The 24,386-nt window shown below is 51.4% G+C and overlaps 1 protein-coding gene and 1 pseudogene across 18 annotated transcripts in view; both read right to left on the bottom strand.

The window, feature by feature from the left end:
• On the bottom strand, window positions 1-3,633 carry LOC125414338 (short coiled-coil protein pseudogene; annotated as a pseudogene).
• Mcf2l (MCF.2 cell line derived transforming sequence like) overlaps window positions 1-24,386 on the bottom strand; it is a 142,968-nt gene that overhangs the window by 7,675 nt on the left and 110,907 nt on the right. For all 18 annotated transcript variants that reach the window (XM_048456201.3, XM_048456199.3, XM_048456196.3 and 15 more), the window contains 18 exons: window positions 21,385-21,501; window positions 20,699-20,848; window positions 19,674-19,798; window positions 18,077-18,191; window positions 16,543-16,662; window positions 15,955-16,146; window positions 15,312-15,503; window positions 14,454-14,613; window positions 13,490-13,563; window positions 13,196-13,272; window positions 11,288-11,354; window positions 10,175-10,290; window positions 9,270-9,339; window positions 6,038-6,130; window positions 5,850-5,942; window positions 5,020-5,145; window positions 3,975-4,196; window positions 3,644-3,736 (listed from right to left, as the gene is read on the bottom strand). In XM_048456201.3, coding sequence (XP_048312158.2) covers window positions 3,644-3,736; window positions 3,975-4,196; window positions 5,020-5,145; window positions 5,850-5,942; window positions 6,038-6,130; window positions 9,270-9,339; window positions 10,175-10,290; window positions 11,288-11,354; window positions 13,196-13,272; window positions 13,490-13,563; window positions 14,454-14,613; window positions 15,312-15,503; window positions 15,955-16,146; window positions 16,543-16,662; window positions 18,077-18,191; window positions 19,674-19,798; window positions 20,699-20,848; window positions 21,385-21,501 — 2,202 coding nt within the window. The remainder of the gene's footprint in view (window positions 1-3,643; window positions 3,737-3,974; window positions 4,197-5,019; window positions 5,146-5,849; window positions 5,943-6,037; window positions 6,131-9,269; window positions 9,340-10,174; window positions 10,291-11,287; window positions 11,355-13,195; window positions 13,273-13,489; window positions 13,564-14,453; window positions 14,614-15,311; window positions 15,504-15,954; window positions 16,147-16,542; window positions 16,663-18,076; window positions 18,192-19,673; window positions 19,799-20,698; window positions 20,849-21,384; window positions 21,502-24,386) is intronic.

Below are 24,386 nucleotides of genomic sequence, written 5' to 3' on the forward strand. Positions count from 1 at the left end.
CAAAATAGAGATGGGAATCGGTGATCAGAAAAACATGCCACAGGTTCCAAGACAATCCTAGGGATCAACAGACCCCTGTGCAGGGATGCCGGGACCAATTGAGTCCTGACCCTCAGCTGCTCTTCCCTGCTAGAACCTTCTAACTGAAGTTACTAGAAGCTGTACCTTGCCTAGAGGATCAGAGGATGGGATTTTCACCTGTTGGCCATTGACTGCAGGGTATTTAAGCCTCCATGGTGCTATTAAAGAAGGACCTTTGTACCAGTGATTGGAGGTCCGTGTGTCTGTCTGTCTCTGCGTGTGTTTCCTCAACCTCCAGCCCCTTGCCCGAAGCTGGCGAACTGGATTCTAGCGCATAGAGGCAGATGGAGGAGAGGCACACAACGGTGGACAAGGTACAGAGCTGTGCATTCAGTACAAGGTTTTGGTCACTTTGTCACAACATGGTTATTCTCTTGTGTATTTTAAGAGTTAGGCATATGATAAAAGACAGTGCTAAACATATATATATATATATATATATGCATATATATGTGTATGTGTGTGTGTGTGCAAATTGGCAAAACATTCATCTTCAAGTTTCATAAATATCTGTAATTCTAATTATAAAATCTCTACATTTGCACATTGTCATAGACTAACGTAATACATATAATGTTAACTTAGGGATGTTTCCTGTTAAGCAGTTAATATTACCTAGATCTGACATTCTCTTTATAAATACTCAAGGAAGCAAAGGAGGATACTGTAACTTCTGGATCATATCCAAGCTTTAAAGAAAAGAAAAAGCAGCAACCCCATGACAAGAGGGAGGTGAACCCTTTACTTCCTTTTGCTTTTTGTATCAGTTGTTTGAAAAACACTAGAAACAGACATGAGATTTTCTATATATTGTCCAAGAACTCAATTTTCTGATTTTAGCTTCAGATTTTCTTCCTTAACTGCATCTACTCTTGCAGAAAGATTTTCAAGCGTGTGTTGGAGTTCCAACGCCTGATTAGTAAGTCGAGTCTTTTCTTCCAGTTGCACCTGATTTTCAGCATCAACTGCGTCCACGTCAGCGTTCATCATCTTGGGTAACAGACTTGCAGCTCTTGAATGCACTCTGTTTGATGAAGGGTCTTGCGTCTGAGGCGCCAGGAAGGGGGAGGGATGGGTAGAACGCCTCAATCCGCAGCTCACAATCAAGTGGAAAGCACTGTGTGAAGCCTGGTAAGGAACCCCCTTGTACTGACCAGTGAGCCAAGCTAGTCCTTCGTATTCATCTTCCTATTCCTCAAACTATACAGCTGGAACTGCTTTAAGAAATGTGGTGATAGAACAGGCTTCTATTAATCAAACCTTTTCCTTTGTGAATGCTTTATGCTTTGTTACATTTTTTGGGCTATGACTATTACTTTAAAGGAATCCTATATAAGTGAGTGTAGTTCCTATCTTTCTTTTTTGGAGTATTTCTCTGAGAGCCCAGGCACTTTAAATCCTGTGTTTGTTTTCTTTTTTCTTTTCCTTTTTGTAGTATGGAATAGCACCTTTGGGGGAAAAGATACTCTTGGTTGTTCTTTCAGAAACTGCGGCCTGAGCGACTGCTGGGATGACCACAGTGGTATGATGTTGGTTCGGGTACCAGCCATCATACCACTGCCAATTACCAAAAAGACTAAGCAGACTGAGACGACCCTGTATCGAGAGAAACGAGATTCTGGAGAGACAGCTGCAGTGGTTGCTGTCATTGCCATAGTTGCAGGACTGACAATGGCACAAACATCATTGGTGTTGGACACCGTGGATAAACTGGCGAGACAAGTCAACGATGCTCTCCAGACTCAGAATGTCCTGAATGTCCACACTAAATTTGGACTTTCAAATTTAAATCAAGAGACTGCCCTATTGGAGGAGCAGGTGGACTTGTGGCTTGTACAACAAATGTCTTGTTCACACCTTTATCATTCCATTTGTGTGACATCTGTTAATATTGCTAATGCCTCTTATGTGGTGAAACAGCTCAATGGTTACTTGAATAGCCCTGAATGTTACAGTTAGCACACCAGATTGTTGATACCTGTGTGCCCTGTTTTAGCCAAAGGGTTGGTAGAATACCATAGCCCAAATGGGAGGTGGGGTCCAGTGGTGATTGGGGACCCTATTGCTGGCAATCTTAATGCCTGTTGCCATGGGCATCTCTGAATCCTGTGTAAGATTAGACAACACATGAGAATGCAGCATATGGTCACTTAGCAAGTCCTTCTGAGCCTGTTGGCCAGTAACTTGAACGGACTCCAGGTTTGGTTGCAAATACTGCACCAACAATGAAGACTCCTCTGTAGACGGGCAACTTCTACAGAAGAGGGCCCGCCTAAGACAGGGAAGGGGCCTCCCAAAGACGGGTAAGGGTTTACTCTTCTGAGATGACCTAAGACAGGAGGGTCTTCTGTTTTATAAAAAATTTAGGGGGGAGATGTTGGGACCAATTGAGTCCTGGCCTTCAGCTACTCTTCCCTACTAGAGCCTTCTAACTGAAGTTACTAGAAGCTGTACCTAGCCCAGATGGGATTTTTACCTGTTGGCCATTGACTGCAGGGTATTTAAGCCTCCATGGTGCTATTAAAGAAAGACTTTTGTACCAGCTATTGGAGGTCCATGTGTCTGTTTGTGTCTGTGTGTTTCCTCAACCTCCAACCCCTTGCCCAAAGCTTGTGAACTGGATTTTAGCGCACAGGGAGAGACAGAAGGAGCAGGAAGTGGGAATGTCCTTTGTGGGTCTCTTAGCCCTGCAGTGCAGGACTGGTTGCAAAAGGCTGTGAGTTTATGCAGGTACCCAAGGGCATGGCAAAGAGAGCCAGTTGGTGATGACAGGAAGGCCAACTCTTCTGCCGATGCTGGTGCACTGGGCTAATTGCACAAGTGGCTTGGCCCGCAGAACAGGTCTTCTGGGAGTGCCCTCTATTCGACCTTACTTTAGGTGATAGGCACAACCATGAGTCTCACACTCACACCAGATAGGTGTGACAGGTCAAAAACATCACTAGAGGCCAGTACTTCTATCCTGCACTAACACAGAAGTCTGAATCCCAACCTGAGTACTTCTGCTGGGGCAGCTGCTGGGCCCCAACTTTGATGCAGCTCTGTGAGGGCTTCTGGGCTGGGTATAAAACCAGAAGGCACCAAGGCTGCGATACTACCATGGCCACAGTGTGTTGACCAGTTGCCAACTCACCTGTGATTCTGAGGGCAACTGAAGGGCTCAGCCAGATTGGGCTAGGACCTTCATGGAGTACTTAGGTTCTTGTCAGGGTCTCATGGAGAGGATGCTATTCTATGAGTCTATTTTGTAACTCTGTCCTCTCTCCCATTGGCCAATAAGGCCAGGTAGGCTATATAATCCGCCAGGCTGCACAGGCAAAGCTCCCTAGGGCTAGCAAGAGATGTGGAAGCCAGAGCCACTGCCAGTACTGCCTGTCTAGCACGCTGTATGCATGTGTTCCCAAATTCCACCCTGTGGCCCAGGGAAGTACCCTAGTGTGACAGCTCCTGCTCCTGGGGGATGAACCTCATGGAGACGGTTGACCTGGTTCTCATTGGTCACCCTGAGGAGGCTCAAGGGCTCTCTTGGTTCCTAGTTTTCAGGGCAAGTGAGGGGCTCTACCTGAATGATGTAAACCTCCTCTCTTGCATTGTACCAGATCTCGAACTTCTTGGCGTCACCCTTCACATTCTCTGTGATGCCGACCGCCGTCATCTGATGGCACAGAAACAGAGACAGGACATGCATCAGTGTGCATGGCAGAGCTGTGCATCCTATTTGGCAATGGTGGAAACTGATGGGATATTTGGGGTGGGGCAAGGGCTAAGGATGGAGGGAGTCCCAATGCCCACTTCCATGGGTAGGAGCTGGGTGTCCCATAACCCTTCGTGTTAGACTGAGGCTTGTTTGGGGACTGAGTTCCATCCCTCAAATTGCTGGTTGAGCCACTCACATTCAAGGACTGCTTGTAGCTGTAGGAAGGAGCCTTCTCGTACCCCTCCCCATTCTCCTCCCTCTTCTTGCAGAAGAGGACAGCCTTCTCGTGCAGAAACAGGTGCCGCTGCATGGGCTTGAACCTGGCTAGCTCCTTCACTTTGGTATGGCCCTTCTTGTGGTCTGTCCAGACGCTGAAGGAGCCTTGCATCAGCAGCTTCCCCAGGTCACTGAGGTTTCCCTGGAACACAGGACACATGCTGGGGCATGCAAGGCAGGTGAACTTGGGTAGGATGGGGTTCTGGGGCACATTGGAAAAACTACATGCTTGCAGCATTCTAGAAGAGGCAAATCTCAGGAGGTGGCAAAGGATCAGCCGGCTACAGGGATTGGGAGAGAAGAGGCATAGCATGGAGGAGCCATGGGACACCACTATGTGGAGACAGGACATCATCCAGAACCCTGACATACAGTAGACTTCAGTTAATGACATATCCCACAGGCCTGTCACGTGTCACACCAACACTGCAGTTTATGATGGAGGAGGCTGGGGGCAGGGATGGGTGTTTAGGAATATGAACTTCATGCTCAATTTTAATAAATCTACAACTGTTAAAAAATAAATAAAACCTAGTCATTTAAATAAACAGAAAATGAATGCTAAATGGACTTTCAGAGAATCAAAACTCTTCTATGCCGACTTGAGGTGGGTCTATGCAGAGAAATTAATTCTAGCTGGCCACTTGCCATAGCCCCTGGACCACAGTCTGTATCACAGAAAACACAGGGTTCCACCTGCTGTCCAGGAAGTAGACAGGAGGGAAGAGTCTTGGAGTGCATCCCTGTTGGAGAGGCCTCACCTTCCTGGGGGAACAGTCTTGGCCTGCTCCACATGTGGACAAGCTCCTGACTCAGAACCTGGGACTGCCCTAGGCCCTGGGCCATGTGTATGGGCCACGTGTGTCCACTTCAAGACTCAGAGAGCTCAGAAGGACTGATAGGATTGCTCCTACCAAACTGTTCCTGACAGGACAAAGGGCACCGTGGCCACTGCGGAGCCTTACATCATAGCCAGTGATGGCGATGAGGTGCATGGAGTCGTTCACCGCTTTGAGGATGCCAAGGATGGAGCTCAGCGCCTCCTGCAGGTCCTCTGCCCCCTCGCAGTTCTTGCTGTACTTTAACATTTCCTGAGGGGAACACAGAGGGTGCAGTTAGACACCAAGATTTCCCTCTGCACCCCAGGAGCAGCTGACTGGCCTTCAGATTCAGACTCAAACGGGATTGCTGGAAACCTGGTATGGCCCCTGGACAGACAACGGCACACCAACCACAGGAAACCACTTTAACCCTTCCCTCCCCGAAGCCAGGATGGCAGATGGGCACCTGGGTTCTGCAGAACAGGAGTTGCCTGGTTGGCAGCTTCTCACACTTAAGGCACTTCTGTGCACACTCGATCATACTTGTCCCCCACTGCTGTCATGCTACAGATCCTTTCTTTCCCTGCCACATCGAGCAAACTCTAGGACAGAGACTCCGTACTCCCCACGGTGCTAGGGACCAATGGACAGACAGGGCTCAACTCTCCCCTTTCCCTTCCCCTTCCTCCCCGAGAGGTCACAGGCTATCAGCACAGGCTCCTGGCATAGCTGGCTATTGCCATGTCCCTGGCACTCTACAATGCTTAGAACAGGCTGTGAATGAATGAATGAATGAATGAATGAAAGAATGGTTGAATGAATCAGGGCCACAGCAAGGTGGAGAATAAGTGACTCATTAGAGTGTCTTTGGGCTTGGAGCCAGGGCTTGGTGAAAAGTCTCTAGACCCTGGGCCCCTAGAGACACCTGGCCAGGAGGCAGGTGTGGCTGCCCCAGGGCAGCCCTGCAGGCTCACCTTGAGCAGCAGCTGGTACTTGGTTATCCTCTGCACAGGTTTCAGAAGGTAGGAGTCGAGGCTCAGCTTGTGGTCCAGCTTCTTCTGGCACTCCTGCAACCACCAAACACTCGGTCACGCAAGGCCATGGCTCTGCCCAAGGCCCCGAGGAAGGAGCTACTAGTGTAGGGAATGGACTCAAGACAAACCTGGAAGAAGGGACAGTCGGAGCACTGTCTCCACAGGCTCTCGGACCGCGGCTTGTTCTGACAGTACTTCTCGTAGATCTGGAACTCCTCCATCTAGAGCCGGGAGGGGCACAGACAGCACAGGATGCTTTCCAGCCTCACTGGGCACCTTTTTTGTCTCAGAGCCAAAGCTGTTGCTGTGCCCAGGCTAGGCTGTTCACCAACACTGGAGCCCCACACTCTAACGCCCCCGCCCCAGGCTAGGCTGTTCACCAACACTGGAGCCCCACACTCTAACGCCCCCGCCCCAGGTTAGGCTGTTCACCAACACTGGAGCCCCACACTCTAACGCCCCCGCCCCAGGTTAGGCTGTTCACCAACACTGGAGCCCCACACTCTAACGCCCCCGCCCCAGGCTAGGCTGTTCACCAACACTGGAGCCCCACACTCTAACGCCCCCGCCCCAGGTTAGGCTGTTCACCAACACTGGAGCCCCACACTCTAACGCCCCCGCCCCAGGTTAGGCTGTTCACCAACACTGGAGCCCCACACTCTAACGCCCCAGGGCTAGGCTGTTCACCAACACTGGAGCCCCACACTCTAACGCCCCAGGGCTAGGCTGTTCACCAACACTGGAGCCCCACACTCTAACGCCCCCGCCCCAGGTTAGGCTGTTCACCAACACTGGAGCCCCACACTCTAACGCCCCCGCCTCAGGTTAGGCTGTTCACCAACATGGGAGCCCCACACTCTAATGCCCCCAAGCTAGGCTGTTCACCAACACCGGAGCCCCACACTCCAACCCTCTTGCCGCTGACCATTCGCAGCCCAGAGAGGTAGAGAGAGAGCTCTGCCAAGATGTGTTTTATAGAAACAGTCTGATCATGTACAGACTGGGCATTCTCAGGCAGTTTTGCAAACTATACAGGTTATTCTGTAGAAATGCACCTGAGCAGGACTCAAGAGATTGCTTGGTGGTTAAGAGCACTGGCTGCTCTTGCAGAGGAGAGGACATAGGTTAAGTCCCCAGCATCCACATGGCAGCTCACAAGTGCCTGTAACGCCAGTTAAAGGGAATCCAGTACTCTCTTCCGGCTCCTGCAGACACCACACACACACACACACACACACACACACACACACACACACTATAAATACGTACACGCAGGCACTCATATACATATCAAAAATAAACCTGAATATTATGCGAAATGAAATATTCACATAATATATTATGGGATGTAGAAAGTTCTAGGGTGCAGCTAGGTCTAGAATCGATTGCTCTGAGGGGTTACAGATGACATTCCTAGGATACTTAGATACTTAGATGCAGGGGGCTCTTGGATAAAGACAGTGTGGGTATACAGATGGTTTAAGACACATATTTTGGAAAGCACACAGTGTTGGGCATATGGTTTGTGGCACAGATGTTCCTGAGGCATGGAATGGGTTTGGGAGTATAGCCTCAATGATTTATGGATGATAGTCCTAGAGGACTCTAGGGCAAGGGTAAGCTTCATGTTGCCGTGAGCCCACCTAGTCTGGCTTGCTTTAGCAGGACGGCAGGGCCAAACTCCTGCATTCTTTACTTTAGGATGCCCTGCTCTCCCTTTGACCCTGGGGTCCTCCTGGCATCTGATTCCTAATGCCACCCCCAACCTATCTGACCCCTATCAGCTCTGAGCTGAGATCAAACATGCATGGAGGAGGGACGTGGGCAGGGCAGCCTCAGCTGCCTGCTGGCAGGGGTCCTGTGTCTCAGTCTCCCTCATGATACAGCTGCCAAAGGTTGGCAGACTGGGTGCTTGCTGAGTGCGGAGCACTGACAGCTCCAAAGTCAGAGGGCAGCCTGCACCCCACCTCTGCTAGTGTTGGCCTCTCTGACCCCAGGTCACCCCACCCTCACTGTCGGACAGCTGGGCAACACCTCCCACCAGAAGGCCACTTTCTAGGGCTCTGTTAGTCCTAATTCCCTTTTCATTATCTCAGAATAAGTTCCACACAGCTGACTTCTCACCAGAGTAAGGAGCTGTTCAGGAGCATGGACCCACATAGACTCCTACTCTGTAGGAGGAATTTCAGAGCTTGGCCCAACCACTATGCTACAGATTGAGGGGCATTCTATGGGTTATTTTGTAAGAGCATCCCTGAGCTCAGAGTGGGTATCTCCAGGGGACTCCTGTAGCTCTCGAGTATGAATGATGGTAGAATAGAACATTCTGGGGTATAGAGGGTTGTAAACATTGCATGGGGGATTCTGATGCTGCTGGTTAGGGACCTGTGATCTATAAAATGATGACCATCTCAGGTTTGGGGACTCTGAAGACACACTAATGGCCAAGACAAACATAGCTCACTATATAGCCTTTGCTGGTTTTGAACTCACAGAGACCTACCTGCACCTACCCCTAAGTTTCTAGTGTTGAAGGTGTAAAGGTGTGCACCACCATGCCTGACCCTCGGTAGCGACTTACCAGAGCTTCAGCATTCAGTTCCTGCCCACTCTCCACTTTAGTGTGGGGGTGGAACCTGGGACCTGGTGTATTCTGGGTAAGGGTTCTACCACTGAGTCATACCCCAGGCTCCTCTTGTTGTGTATTTCATGGCATTGCTTTGTTTTCTCCTGCCAGTGGCTCCCTCCTGCACCGGTGACTCTCACAGTCACTGTGTTCAGCATGACAATCGCCATGGGGCTGAGAAGCTATGCACACGGTCCACTCTTTCTGCTCAAAACATTTCCACACGCGGCTCTCTTTAAACTCATCTCCACTGTCCTCTGAGGGAAACACCTATGTTCCAACGAGGAGGAAACGGACAGAGAGAGCCCCGGTGCCTGCTCCAGTGCCATCCGGCTAGCAAGGCTCAGCCAAAACTAAACCAGCCCACAAGGAAAGTTCAGCTGCATCAGGCCTCGGAAACTGCGATTTCTGTATCCCCAAATGTTGAGATTTATGGTTGTTCTTTTTTGCTGACGTAGTTAGCAGCCCTCAAAGCAAGATCCTATTTGCTTTTTTTCTCCTCTTCCCATGACACTGGAGACACTGTGCTCTCTGGTTTCAGCTGTGGTGGGGTTGCAGTGGGAGCTGAAGCCACCTGATAAGCAGCTTTGATGAGGCAGGCAAGGCGCTACACATGACCGGTGATATGTAGGTACCAAGCCCCCCCCCCCCCCCAACTTCTTGAAGTCCATTCAGGGCTCCTCAAAGGCTAGAGACAGGCACTGCCTGTGAGGCATGCACTCGGAGATACGTACCCTCTCCAGAAAACACCTCCCCACCAGCTCGGGGCAGTCTATGCAGCTCTCCAGCTCCCGCAGGAATATTCTGCAGAGAGAGATTCCCAGTGAGGTGGACACAGTGGAATCAGATGACGCGCTGTCTTCCACAGACCCTGAACCATCTCATTACAGGGTGACAGCGACTCCCCATCTGGCCCGGGAGCCTGCAGCCTACCATCCCTGGCTCCTCAGTGCCCACAGCCCAGGCTGTCTCCCTTTATTTCTGGCCTTGTAGTTCATATTGAAGTTGGAGCTGTCCTGGGGGCAGAGGTGAGAGGAAAGGCAGAGCCGGGGATTGAACACGCAAAGCCTCTGGAGGCCCTACACGCCGGCCATGAGCACGTGGGTTTTCCGGGACTCACCAGATCCCCACTGTGTTTCCTGTCTAAACACTGACTTGTATCTGTTCTCTGGGGAGATCCCAGGACACAAGGCTGCACGGAGTCCAGTGTGCTGAGTCAAGGACTAGCCTCAGTGATGCTAAAGGGAAGGTTCTAGACATTCTTGGAAGGGAGCAGCTGCAGAAGGACGGGGTGGAAATCCTGCTAACGGACATGGCCTTTGGGGCTCCCAAGTATTAAAAAGAAAATATCAGGGCTAAACTGCTGTCCTCCCAGAAGCACCTCTGTCCTCCCAGCAGACAGCTTGCCACCCAGCCACCGTGGGAGTGAGCCAGCAGTGCAGGAGGTCACAAAGGTGGTCGGAGAATGCATCGTGGATACCTACTACACGCACCCATGACTCTGTGAACTCTCCCTGGAGAGATTTGTTCCCGGTCAAGTACTTCCCAGGGGCGGTGGGTCCCTGCTCCCTGCTGCAGCCATGTCAGAAGCTAGAGGTCACAGACACAACGTGTATCGATGTCCCGACGGAGGGCCTACCTGTTATGGAAGTGATAGATTTCCTCCATGTTTCCGAACAGAATGCTCTTCTTGTTTTGCAGGCCTGTTGAGATGAGGTGTGCCATCAAGGGGTTGTCCATCTCTGCGGCGTAGCCCTGCAAGGGAGCGGGAGGCGGTCAGACAGGAAGGCTCCATCCTCCTCCCTGACCTTTTCATCCAGGTGTAACAGACACAAGGCAGCGTCCATGCTGCTCGTGTGTGTATCCAATGTGTCCAGCTATTAACTTTCTGGTCACTACTAGGAAGACTCAGGACTCAGCATCCCCTCCTCAAAATCCTCTTACTCCAGACCTGCCCTCCTGCCTTGTTCTGGAACTTTCTCTTTCTTCATCCTATTTTTTTGGAGAGTGGGAGTAGAGATGAGGCAGGGTCTCATTCTATAGCCCAGGCTGGCCTAGACTTCATTATATAGCCCAGGCTGGCTTGGAACTCACAGTGAGCCTCCTGCCTTAGCTTCTGAGTGCCAGGATGACAGGGTGCACCACCACATCATCCACAGAACTGTGTGCACCATTTCCTATGGTGCCAATCATTGTCACCACCCAGCAAATTCTCATTTCTAAGCAGCATTGAAAAGAAAAGTCTTTTGTATGTGTGATAGACGTGTCTGTGTATAATGTGTATGTGTGTATATGTATGTCTGTGTGTGTCTGTGTGTGTCTGTGTGTTTGTGTGTATGTGTGTGCACGTGTATGTATATGTGTATGTACGCATGTGTGTGCATGTGTGCGCATGTGGGTGTGTGCATGTGTGCACATGTGTGTGCATGTGTGTGAGTGTGTGCATGTGCATATGTGTGTGTGTATATATATGTGTGCATGTGCATGTATGTAGTGGTGGTGGTGCTGGAAATGAAACCAAGAACTGCAAAAGGCAAGTGCTCTTTTCACTTTTTGAGGCGGAGTCTTCGAGCTGACTTTGAACTCACTCTACAGCCCAGGCAGGCCTTGAACCTGTGATCCTCCTACCTTGGTCTCCTGAGTTGCTAGAAATATCAGTCTTTGTCAACAGGCCTAACCATAGAAATAATTTAAAAATGAAGCTATTATAGTATGATAGCGACCCTATCACCTGGCCCATGCCCAGCCTTACCTCTAAGACACAGAGCAGTTCTTCCACATAGGCCCGCTCCGTGTCCAGGAGCTCATTCATCACATGTCTGTGGGTGGACATGGAAGAGCAAGCATGTTAGTGTGGGAATGGTCATCAGACTCACTGAGTTCCTAGACTTGTCTGTGAAGGAAGAAACGGCACTGAGGCCTTGTCCAGTATGGGAGCTGTGGAAGAAGCTGGCTCTCTGGCTCTCTGCTTTCCCTGCCTTCGGGACCAATTCCTCTAGCCACCTTCGGGCCTTCTGGGGCCATCTGTATAAAATTGATGCCACCTTCACACACAATGGGGAGTAAGACACCTCCTGTTTCCGTCACAAGCCACTGGAGTCTCTTCAGAACATCCTTACCAAGAAGACCTCCCAACCCCACCCCAGGGCCTCTGAAGAGGCATGGCTCTTCAGGAGTAGGGCCAGCTCCTACCCTGCCTACGATAGCTACACGTGACTTCAATGTGCCCAGCATTCGTGGAGCCCCAGGAGGAGATGAGGACTGGCTTACAAAGCATCTGGTCATTCCTGTCTTTCAGAGACAAGGACCGCTTGCCAATACCCATAGCCAATCCGTCCATTTCATCCACAAAGGCCCATGGGCTACTGGGCTGATGCGAGAGAATTGTCTGTATTCTGTCAATCATATTTTAATAAACGTTGATTGGCCAGGCAGGCAGTATAGGCGGGAAAACCAGACGGGAAGTAGAGGTGATGCAATAAGAACAGGAGAATTCTGGGAAGCAGGGAGGTTCCTCAGCCACTCCTGCACAGACCACTGAAGAGGCAACATGTAAGCTGACAGTTGAAAAAGGTACCAAGCCATATGGCTAACATAGATCAGAATAATGGGTTAAGATAAGTCATAAGAACTAATAAGTAGCCTGACCTAATGGGCCAATCAGTTTATAACCTTATGGAGTCTTGTGTGTGATTTTCTTTGGGGTTTGCCGGTTGTGGGGTGCCGGGAGGGACAGAAACCCCAACAAGCCGGCCCCTCATTCTACACTGGGCTGAGACCTGGACATGGATTATAAAGAAGCCAACAATCAAGTAACTAGGCTTTGTATGTGAGCCTGGGTTAGCAGAGCAAAGAAGCCTGGGCCTGCATCTCAGTCACAAACTGCCTGGGCGCAAGGGTCGCCCTGCCCGGGAGCTTCTCTCTCTACCCTTCTTTGCCTCTTGCTTGTCATCTTTCATCAGAAGCTAGAAGTGACAGAATTCATGTCCCTTTCAGCCGGCATTCTAGCTCCGTATTTCGCTCTGCCCGTGTCTCCTAAGGGGACACTGCTGAGCTTGCTGGGGAATCTGGAAATGAGTTGCCTGTGCACAGCTGTTTGCTCATGTGCTTCCAAGGCCCCTGCTCTGTCCCCACTGTATTTAGAGCAAATGTAAAGAAGGAGCACAGCACAGGGGTGACGCTTCTTTCCATTTCCGCTGTCATGACCACAGCTCCTGGTTGACACTGCCCCACCCCAGAGTATTTTGCCTTCTTTGCAATTTTAAGCTCTTGTGTTCACACTGCCTAGCCTGGATGCTGCTCGGAGACTTCATGAGGGAAGGGCTGCACCTGCAGGTGGATGGACAGGCAGGTTTCGGTGGGGACTTTCTGAGTGCCTATCTCGAGTATGTCGTGGCGTTCCGCCCACTCCTCTGCAGGTGCCTTTGTGAGTAGGTATGAGTTCCCACAGAGCAGAAAGGTGACAGGAGACCCCAGGAAGGGCTCAGGTGGTCACCAGCCCAGCCAGACAAACGAGTGTGTGTGTATGTCCCGCGGCCCACGTGTTTGCATTCAGCTGGCATGCATACGGTGCCAGGCTCCTTCCTGCTCTGCATGCCTGGGTAGAAGGGTTGCTTGCTATCTTCGTGTTGCCAACACCCACACATGCGTGGTCACTCACCTGCGCAGGATGGCCAGGTTCTCTTCCTCATCCCCGGTGGAGCTGGTGCGGCCCTGCCGGGTCTCACTCATTTCACTCTGGGGAGAGAACAGCATGCTGGGTTTGAGAATGGAAAGTCCTGCCTCAGATGCAGACTGCCCAGCCTCATGGCCCATTTGGAGTCTGAGGAGGGCAAGTAGATGCCCCGGAGTCCAGAAGACTCAGAGGGACAGACAACAAATACAGGATGCTGAGATAACGTGCTACAGCTACGGACAACAGACACCTGCAGGGTCATCATGGTGTGAGCCTCACCTTGGCTCTCCTGTAGGGCCCTCTGCGGATTGCACTGCCCTCGGAGCTGGAGTTCTCAGAGCTTCGCCAGGAGCCTAGTTTAGAAAGAGGCAGAGAAGGGGATTAACTCTGTCAAAAAATGTATGGGGGACAGGGGAGAGAAGAAAGGGCTATAGCAATAAAGACAGAAGAAAGGGGTGGTCGGTGGGTGGGGGATGGAGATCTACCTGAAGGAGCCGCTGTTTGGGGCCTCCACAGCCCCAAGAATGGGAACAGCTCTAGCTGACAGGGAGACAGTGGGTAAGAGGGAGGAAACATGCTGGCACCTGGAAACCTTGGTGTTCCTGGCTAGGGGACCTCTCCACAGGCCAGCAGGCAGGTCTCCTCCACCACAGATGCTAATGGGGTGCTTCCCCAGGGCATTCGTGGCTGCTGGGGGGCTAACACAGAGGCACCCAAGCCTATTCATCTCTGGGCTACTGCCCCAGAGTAGAAAGGAGAACGCTCTCCTGACGTAGGGGGAGGAGGAAGTCCCTAGGCAAAGGTGAAGGTTAGCGGGCCATGACTCCCTTGTAGCTCATGGGCCTGGGACAAGGTTCCACAGTAGTGACAGCCTGGAGGGCTGATCCAGGGGCACAAATCCAGCAACAGCGCAGAGAATGGAGAGAGGAGGGAGAAACTGAGTCAGAAGGATGACTGAGGACCTTTCCTAAAGTCAGTTGGTGTCTCTGGTTCTGAAGGTCACTGAGATTCAGCCGAAAGGACCCAGCTCTGCACAGAAGCAGCCAGAGCTGATGACACATGGCTGAGTGGGGCTGGGTCCCGGGGAAACTTTATTCACCAAACTGGGTGGCAGAGCAGAATAAACCTGGACTGCAGGCTGCAGACTGTGGACTGGGGCACAGAGGACAGGGAGGGAGAATGACAAGACTTGGCATGTTTGGCCTCCTCAGACGGCTGCCTGGGAGGAAGGGGTCACTCATACCTGGTGAGGGAGAGGGGGACTTTGTGAGCGCCTCTGGTCTGGGGGCCACGGGCTGCACAGGCCGCGTCTGCTTGGCTGCCAGTTTCTTCAGGCTAGCCTGCCTGCGGTGGAACATCTCCTCCGTGCTCTCTTGCTTCTGGAAGACTTTTTGCACGTGTTCCTGAAACGGCATGGCTACTGAGAGACCTTGCAAAGGCCAGTGCTGGCCCTACAATCCACCCTGCCGTCCACAGAGTGTCAGTGTGTGCAGCATCCTTGGCTTTGGGTGAGTGGGACACATCCGTGAACCGGGTGAGTGGGACACATCCGTGAGCCGGGTGAGTGGGACACATCCGTGAACAGTGCAGCGCGCTGCAGCTCTGGTCAGACAGAGAGCTGCGTGACATCCCATGGCACGATGGGAGCCATCTGCTCCGAGAGGAAGGCTATGAAGGGATCAGTTTCTTCCTATTGACTCGGAAGCCGAGTTAGGGCAGCTGGCTGAGGGGCGAGGAGGAGCCAGCCCATCTCTGGTGTGATATCAGTACTATGGCACCATCAGGGTTCCAGTGAGTACCACACCACAAATCACACCTATCCCAGGCGATGCTGGGGGAGATGGTGGCAAGGTTAGAATACCTTCTGCAATGGAGGAAGGGCTGAATTTGGTAATCCCCACCCCTGCACTCTTCCCAGCAACTGGGAAGGGTTCCTACTCAAAGGGTTCTTCAAGGGTTGGGGCTATAGCTCACGGAAAGGGGGCTTGCCTAGCATGTGTGATGCCCTGCATCTCAAAAACATGCTCTTTGAAATATCCCATGGAGTGGGTCCCCAGTTCCTGGGCTCCAGGCCCCAGATGGGAACCCATGCTGGCATTACCAGAAGGTCCTGGTTGAGGATGCATTCATATTCTTTGTAAATCTTATTGAGCTCCTGAATCTTGTTCTCTGCGCCAGTCTCCAAAAACTTCTCGATTTCCTGGAGGGCCGCCTCGGCGCCATCCTGGGACTGGCATTTGTCCACAGGCTGCGAGGCCAGCAGGAAGATGCCCTCATCACACCACTTCATGGACTGGAAACAAAGGAAGGCTGTCAGCACCAGGACCTGCGGCACCGTCCTTCGCCGGTGCGGCTGCCTGCTGGAGCTGTGTGCTCCCCGCTCCTGCCTCCTGACTGACGCCTCGGGATAGGGGGCTCCATGCCACCGAGACAAATGGTGCCTGGAGGGTACGTGAGACTGCAAAGCTGGTGGGCTTCCGGGCCGAACTTGCCATAGGAGAGGGGGTCAGAATCAAGCAGGACTAACAGGAAACCTAAGCTGAGGTCGCTCCTAGGAAATCATTGCTGGAACAAGCAAGTGCATGAGGACCAATGCTCTGAGCGGAGAAGACAGAGGATGCAGAGGGGGAGGGCGCTCTGGGCGTCCTCTTGGTGACTCTGATTAGCGCAGCCACCCCCTTCCTGGTAAGGAACAACAGCTGGTTTGGCCCAGTAGCTCAGACAAGAGCAGCTGGGTTTCCTACCATCTCCAGGAGGCTATGCAGCTCCAGGGACTTGCTGAGGAGGGCCCTCCTCCTGGTGACCTCGGTGGCGAAGTGGTCACAGAGGTGCTGGAGCTCCTCACACTTGGGGCGGATGGAGTCCACAGCGTAGTGTTTGTTCTCAATCAGCTGCTGGCCTTCCAGCGACAGGGCTCGGGCCCCGCCCACAGCCACCTGCACAACGTGTCAAGATACCAACTTAGTCCTATGTGGGGAGACAAATGGGGTGCATGGTCCTGTGGGTGTCTGCACTGGAAGTGGGCGATGGACATGGAGTCTGTGGACTGCTCCGGCTGACTGAGGTCACCGGATCCTCAAGCCATTCTGAGGCCAAGTTCCCGAGGGTCAGGACATACTGGGTTGGCCTGGTCTAGTACAGGTAATAAGGAGAGATCTAGACAAGGGGGCTGTGGCGGACAGGGTGTGGATCTGAGTGGAGGAGGGCACTTTGGGATCTCGCACACTGCCTATGTTACCCCTCAGGTGCCACGGGAGCTTATGTCCTGCACCCTCTGCACAGACAAGTGATGCTGTGACCGCCACCCCCTTCCACCCACGCTGGACTCTCACACTGGACTTCTCCTCAAAGCTGGTCAAGTCCTTCAGGAGGTGCTGCACGTGTGCCAGGCTGTTGCCAACATCAGTGAAGGTGGCTATCTTCTGGGACATGGAATCCAAGGTAGTTTTGACCTGAGGCAGAGGAAGGCTGACTTGGAGCACCTGTCTCTCATTCAGGAGCCCATCCCTGGAGGAACCGGGGATGGGATCCCTGACAGCAGCAAGCTGATGGGGGCCATCAGGGCTCAGCCAAGCCCCTCAGGCCTGCAGAGCCTCTTGGGGTACTGGATCCCCCAGTGGCCTCACTCTCTGAGCACTTAGAAATCAAACAACCCAAAGTACTAGTAAATGACCCACAGGTCAAAGAGGAGACATCATGGGAAAATCTCAAGACACTGAATTAAACAAAAAGGGAAATGCAGCTAACTGTGGGTCCCACAGGAAGAGTGGGGAGAGGGAGGGATCCCCACAAATATGCATAGTTCAGATGAGTTGGGTGTGGTGGAGCTCCCCTGTGATATCTGGACTTAGGAGGCTGAGGCAGGAGGATAGCTGTGGGTTTGAGGCTCTTGGGCTACACACTGAGTTCCAGGACAGTCAAAACTGTATGCAGAGTGAGACTTTGTTTAAAAAACCCAAAAAAGTAGATAAATAAGCGTATTATTAAAGAATATATATAAAGCTAATATATAAATAAATATAAAGCTAATGCAGGCTCCTACCCCAAGAGCCTAGAATAAGATTAAAATAAATTCAAAGCCATCCATAGAAATAAATGTTAACGATACAATCAGAAATAAGCGAAACTGAAAACAGAAGAAAACATAAAACAAATTGTTTCTTTGAAAAGATGAACCGTCGCTCGTCAAGCGAGTGGCACACTGTGATAATATTAGTCAGAAAAGATGCAAACTGTCAATGTCAGTGAGGAAGCAGGGGCCATCACACAGGCTCCCACAGACAGGGGAAAAGCAGAAGCAACTCTGGACTCAAATCTCGCTTAACATGATGTAGGGAAAGGGGCCTGCCTCCTGACAGCATCCTGTTCAGTACACATTCTGTTCAGTATGAAGCATCAAGCACTTTGCACAGCTGTGGAATTTCCAGGGATGCTCGTTCACCACTTAACCACCTCCTATACACATGCACATATACACACACACATATGCGCGCACACACACATGCACATTTGTACATATACTAAATACACATGTGCTAAAAAGAGAAGTGTTCAAAATCCACAGCACCCACATAAAAAGTTGGGTGTGGCTGTGTGTGCCTGAAATCTCAGCACTGGGAACCTGAGAGCAGTGAGGTAGAGGGATAGAGGAGGACACTCCAGCCTACTCATGCACACCTATGAATTTGTGTACCGACCTGCATACATGCACACACCCCTCCCACATATAAATAAAAACTCTTTAAATGTCACCTGCTTCAAGCCTTCCTCGGTTTCCACATAAGTTAAGCCTACAGCAGACAGACCCACACTCCTCACTTCCTGAAAGACAGCAAGCATCCCATACCTCGCGGCCCAGCCACTCACCTCCCGGAAACCTTGCTCAAAATGCCGCAGCTGCAGGCACTGTTCCAGTTTCTGCTGATGCTTTGCCCAGAACTCGTCGAAGGCAGCCTCGGTTTCATTCAGTTGGGCCAGGAGCCTGAGCGAGAGAGGAAGGGGCAACAGGAGTGAGGGAGACTGTCCTCCCAGGGTGACAAGCTTTCCCGTGATGTCTTGGCCTTGTCGCTTGCTCCTAGGTCCTCAGGGTTCAGAAACACGAGGGAGGTGCACTTCAGACAAGATCGCAGGCTCCCCAACCTGTGTTACACAGAACTCTGTTTGCTAATGCATGTGCGCGCATGCACGCGTGCGCACACACACACACACACACACACACACACACACACGTCTCTGTGTGTGTGTGTGTGTGTGTGTGTGTGTGTGTGTGTGTATCAGGGGTTGACACCAGGTGTCTTCTTCAGTTGTTTTCCATCTTGTTATTTGAGACGGGGTCTCTCACTGAAGCTGGAGCTTGCCAATTCTGCTAGAATGGCTGGGCAGTGGACTCCAGGAATCTGCCTGTCTCCACCTCCACAGTACTTGCAAATAGGAGACAGCACATGCAGGCTATTTTACTGAGAACCCTAACTCAGGTTTTCATAGTTGCATGGCAAGCATGATCAACTGTGCCATCTCCATGGGCCCCCACTGGGTAATTTTTGAAAGGCCATTGGGTTTACTGTGGACCACCTGGGCCAGGGTGCAGTCTGCGGTCCGGCTCTAGAGCTGGTGTCTGCCACCTTCACACTTACCCCTAGGATTACTGCTTGCTAAGGGACTCTAAATAGAACCAAGCAGCACCACCTTACCCGTCCCTTCTCCTAGTGTTGGCAGAGTTGATAAACTCCCCAGGGTAGACCTGCCTAGATCTCCTGCTAGTGAGCCTCGGTGCCCTACCGTGTGCCTTTCCCACATTCCCAATACAACATGCCTGCTGTGCATACAGCCACGGCCCATGTGGGAGAACACCACGTGAAAGCCAAGAGCCAAGAGCCTGACTGCCTATTGTTGGGTTTCTGGGCAAGTTCGATCCATACAGATGCTCCGAGTCTGTCCTGTAGGTGGGAAAGGCAGCCATCTAGCCTGAAGCATGGTGAGGATATAAAGCCAAGAGGCATGTGGGGCTCTAGATATGCCAAAGCATTGGAGAACACCAACAGACATTGACTGATGGCACTGCCCTGTGCTCTGCTATAAACACGGGGAACCAGTGAGAAATACAGATGGTACCCGTTATTGTGAGCATAGGATGCATGCTCTAAAGCACAAGGCTGGAACACAGGCACCTGGGCTGCTCTCCTGCCCACAATGACTCACTGGGGATATAGGAGCCATGGGAGTATAAGGGGCTGCTGCTGCTTGCCCAGCATTTTCCTGTCTGTAAGACTGTCTGTTCTCCATTCCCATCCCCTTTATCATGGGTGCTGGGGTCCACTCCAAGCCCGAGGGGGAAAATGGCCAGAAGGCTAGCGGCTAGGATCTGTTGCAACAACCTTGGGTATCAGTATAATGCTTATACAATGGCTGTGTATCCGCAGAAGTCAGGCCAGGGCAAGGTAGGGCAGGAGAGTGCAGGCCTTACCTCTGCACAGTGGCCTGATTGTCCAGCTGGTCCTGGTTCACGCTGTGGGAAGTGCTCTCCGCCAGTGGCTCCCTGAGGCTCTCAAGGATGCTGTTCCCCTCCTTCAGCGCCAACTGAAGATCCTCCTGCAGAGAGAGTGCACACAGAGCCTGTAGTGCAGCCAGCAAGCTGGGCTCAGGTCTCAGCACTGAGTAAGTGGGGACAGCCTGGGTTGGGGGTAAGATGCCCTGTGGGTGCAAACTGTCCCTTCTGTAGTACATTGAAAACTGCCAAATGTATATGTATACTGTACACACATATGAGATTCTCAAAGGGTTAAATCATATACATATATAAACTGCCACACTCCTGCTTGCTGCCGCAAAGCTAGGGTTGCAGGACACTCAGGACATGGGAATAAGGTCAAAAAGAAACTGGAAACCAGGCTTTCTAACCATCCCTCTCCTGGAGTTGGCCCTGCTGTGCAAGCAAAAGACTGTTTCTAGGGAGTGGGTGACACGCATGGCAGAGATGGAGCACCACCCTTAGGACACACAGTGGCCACCCAAACCCCACTGTCTCAATGCCACCGGTAATGCAGATAGATATCTACGGCACGTGACGGAGAGTGTCTCTGCCCTAGAGAGCCATGGGAGTTGGTAGCACAATGGTGCTGGGAGCAGCAAATTCAACCATAACCTCACCAGTCACTGATGAGAGGAACCAGGGTGGAGGCCCTGCCTGGTTACACTGGAGCTGCCCCCCACCACCCAGTGCACAGCCATCGGGAACTGCTCTGGTCTTGGTTTTACAGACTCTGAAGCCCTTTGGGGTTTCTGGGCTGAGGGGTGCCGCCCACAGACACAACACGTTTTAACAGGGCTCACTTCTGAGGCTTTGAAAAGCAGTTACGGTCAGTTCTCAGTATCTCAAACGTCTCAGAGACTTGCCTGCCCCTGGCCTTTCCGTGTGGCAACTCACCTGACATCTTGCCTCTAGTATCGCATTTCCCTGCTCAGAACCTGGGCCCCCTGAACGGTACTCACCTTCGCCTTAGCCTTCTTCTCTGTGTGAACGCTGAGCACTAAGCTGGTTGACTGGACGTCATTCGGCAGTTCTGTTTCCGCCAGCTCGGTCCCAAAGGTCTGCAGCATCTGGGCTGTCTGCTTCACCATCAGGGCAAAGCTTTCGATTGCCTTGGGAGAAGCAAGAAGACAGTCACGGAATCCTGCACACAGCCTGTGGCCTGCAGCCCTGAAAGCTGATACCATGACTGTCGTTGGAAAGGAGAGAGTGGCCCCCAAGCCTTGTGGACACAAATGTGCCAGCAAATACCTTCCCAGGAGTGTCTCAACCTCGGGCTTCCCTCAGAAACGTACCAGGAAGGCTTTGGAAATGTCCCTGCCACCCAGGGTCATTCTCGGCTCAGGGTCTCTGCCTCCACCTCCTAGTTAGGAGACTTGTGAGTGTCGGAAACCACAACGACATAGGGCTTGGTAGGTTTTTTTTTTTTTCTTCTTCTTCTTCTCCAAGCCCAGAAAGCCACGCCCGGGGTTATTACTCATGCTATTTCTTTACAATGACTAAGGTCTACTGGGACCATCTCCTCATTCTTGGGGAAGAGACTTCAGTGAGCATGTATTTTAAAAGGCAGTGTTGTCATGTGAAAAGAATTCCGCTGGGTTAACTATGAACTAGTGAGAATATGGTGACATAGCACCCAGCCACTCACTGTGCGGTGGCACAGCCACCTGGAGTGGCAGTAGTCCAGGGTCCCCCCGAGGTCCTCGGTCAGCTGTGACTTGTCAATGTAGCCGTGTAGTTCTGGCACTGAGCCTAGCATCATGACCTGTGAGAGAGAGGGGATCGTCACCAGACAGCTTGCCCTGGACTCCAAGGTAGTCTGACTTCTGACTTGAACAGGTTCAGCTCTGTCCTCTGGTTGGTGGAGCTAGGCAAGCCTCTTATTTACATTGCTCCTTGGTTTCCTTGTCTACACGATGGGCATGTTATGATGATTCTCACTGGGTGATGGTGAGGACCTAGTGAGGCCACTGGGCATGAGCAAACCCTGCATAGGGTACCTGGCCCGTCACAGATAACCGGGTGTCAGCACCTTCTCCGGTAAGGGGAGCTTGGTATGAGGAGGAAATAGAGCTCGCTTCCTAAGAAGCCAGTTTGTGCTTGCTCCTGCTGAGAACACCACAAACATCCTTTTAGGTACCTGCTGAGGATCAGTTTAGCACTTCCCATCTCCTCAGACTGACTGACAACTCTGAAGAGATTCTACTTCGTGTGGTAGCAGTGGCCAGTTGGCCTCTTCCTATATAGCTCAATTTCATCTTTCTCTTGTCATTTTGAAGGCTATTTTGTCCATGTGTTTTAGATAAAAATATAGACTTTTCTTTGTAAGCTGCCAGAGAGATACTCAGAGCGATCTTCCAGAGGCTGGGTGCAGATGTCATTTGATGCCATGGCATATATTATTCAACACTGAGCCAGTGTAAGGTGGGGGCTCATCTGGAGATGACCTGGGTTGTTACGATAGAGGAAATGCTCCTGGCGGCTGCTAGGCAGAAGTCAGGGTTGCTGGGAACCCTCCCACCCATGGGTTGGCCACCAGGAACTATTCACACTGCCGAGAAGCAGGACAGATGCTAAGTCCCGACCGAAGAATGGCCGTCAGGTAAAGAAGTGTCAGACTCTCAGTCTGAGCTAGAAAACAGAGTTCTCACAGAGCTGTCCCATTTTCTCTTGGTTCTTCTAATAAATTTTTCCACATACTGCCAAACAACCTTGGCTCATGGCCAGTAAGCCAAAGAAGGATTAGGTAATCCAAGGAAGTATGCCACCTCCTTCCTTAACCTTAGTATTGGGGCGTGTGTGTGCATGCATGTATGTGTGTGTGTATGCACATGCACATATGTGTGTATGTGTGTGTGTGCACATGTGCGTGCATGTGCTATTTCCCACCACAATAGAGAAGCCAAGAGCCTGGGCATGCTCCTAGAGAGCTCTCTTGCCTGAGGTCAGTACAGTGGAGAAGCATCAGAGACTTTCTAAAAGTCAAGTCCTTTGCTAATTCTTGAATTTATCTAATATTGGTCTGTGAGCTCGCAGGTACCATAACAGTTTCTGGAGACCTGTTTTTGATACCTATTAACATAATACTACAGAAAAGTTTATAAAAGAGACCATACACCATCATAGATGACCTCAACCTTATCTCCCATGATGCTCAGAGGCAAGGAAAGCTGTTATTAGTGCAGCTCACTTGCTGGAGGTAGAGAAGGGCCTGGCGCCTTGCTGTCAACCGATCATAAGAGGGGAGGGACACAGTGTTACTACAAGCATCCATAAGGGCTTGGAGCCAGAGTCAGGGACACAACTCCCATGTCTAGTTTCGGATCAGGACTTGAACCTCAAGCTGGGTGAGCGACTGCCCTGGGTGGTTCTGCCCTTAACTAGGTCTAAGAAATGGGTTGTCCAGAAAGAGATGCCACAAGACATGAGGTGCAGTATCTTCCCACAGACCTGGGGGCCATATTCTTAGATCTACTAAGGCGTGACTCTCAGAGTCACAGTCACCTCTGAGGCCTTGGGCCATGCTGAACACCATTCCCTAGCCACTTCTCTGACTCTCAAGGAAGACTGCTGTGGAGACAGGATCAAGTGGGGTAGGAACCCAGGCTACACTGTTCCTGTTTTGCTCAGAGAAGTGTCCTAGCCTGTTTGGGGCAGAGGACAGGTATTGGTCATGGGGGATAGGTGGTGGCTTTAGACAGTATGGAATGAGGGTATGTGCCACCTAAACACCGAGACACAGCAGGCAGTATTGTGGACAGCGAACAGCCCAGATTCTTCCATTTCCAAAAGCAAGGGAGTCACTGCAGGAGAATCCCACAGCCTGGCGATGCCTGGTATTCCTGTTCTCTTTGTGAAAAAGAAATGAACTCACAGGGCCATTCTCTGGCAACTCCTGGCACACACACACAAGTTCCTGGAGCTCTATAGAGTCTTGGTTTTATCTTCTTTTTCTTTTTTGGTTTTTCGAGACAGGGTTTCTCTGTGTAATAGCCCTAGCTGTTCTGCAACTAGCTCTTCTAGACCACGCTAGCCTCGAACTCACAGAAAGGCACCTGTCTCTGCCTCCCGAGTGCTGGGATTAAAGACGTGCACCAAGCCTGCCCAGCAGTCTTGGTTTTTGAGGGGAAGTAGAATCAATATTAGGGTCCTTTCTCCAGGGATGATAGGAAGGGGCTGACCCATGCTGGCTGGAGACATGGCTATAAGGTAGGGACTACCTGCTGGGTTGTTCCTGGCTGAGGTCCAGCACCTGTATGGCTGGCAGCTGAAGCTCTGCCCACGGACTCAGAAGATACCCATGTCTTCTTTATTAGCCTTCATTTTTTCTTGAGACATTTTGGGTGTGCCCCTCACTGTGAACTAGCGTAGAACTGTCCCATGACTTACAGCATTCTGACAGAGCTATCTCATGGGACCCATCCAAGGCCATGGCCTTGCATGTACAGAGCACTAGTTGGGGCAAGGCAGGACTTAGGGAAGGCAAACGCATAGAGCTTCTGCTACCAGAACACAGGGAAGTGTAACTTCTGTGCAGATCGAGTGGGATTTTACTTATGGCCACAGAATGGAGGTAACTCCCTGAGAATTTACTATGCTCCAAGAATGCTCTTCCGCTTGGCTCTGCGTCAGCAGAACCAAAGGCACAGG

Source organism: Myodes glareolus, chromosome 23, assembly GCF_982192425.1.
Source record: "Myodes glareolus chromosome 23, mMyoGla1.1, whole genome shotgun sequence".
Taxonomy (NCBI): Eukaryota; Metazoa; Chordata; class Mammalia; order Rodentia; family Cricetidae; genus Myodes; species Myodes glareolus.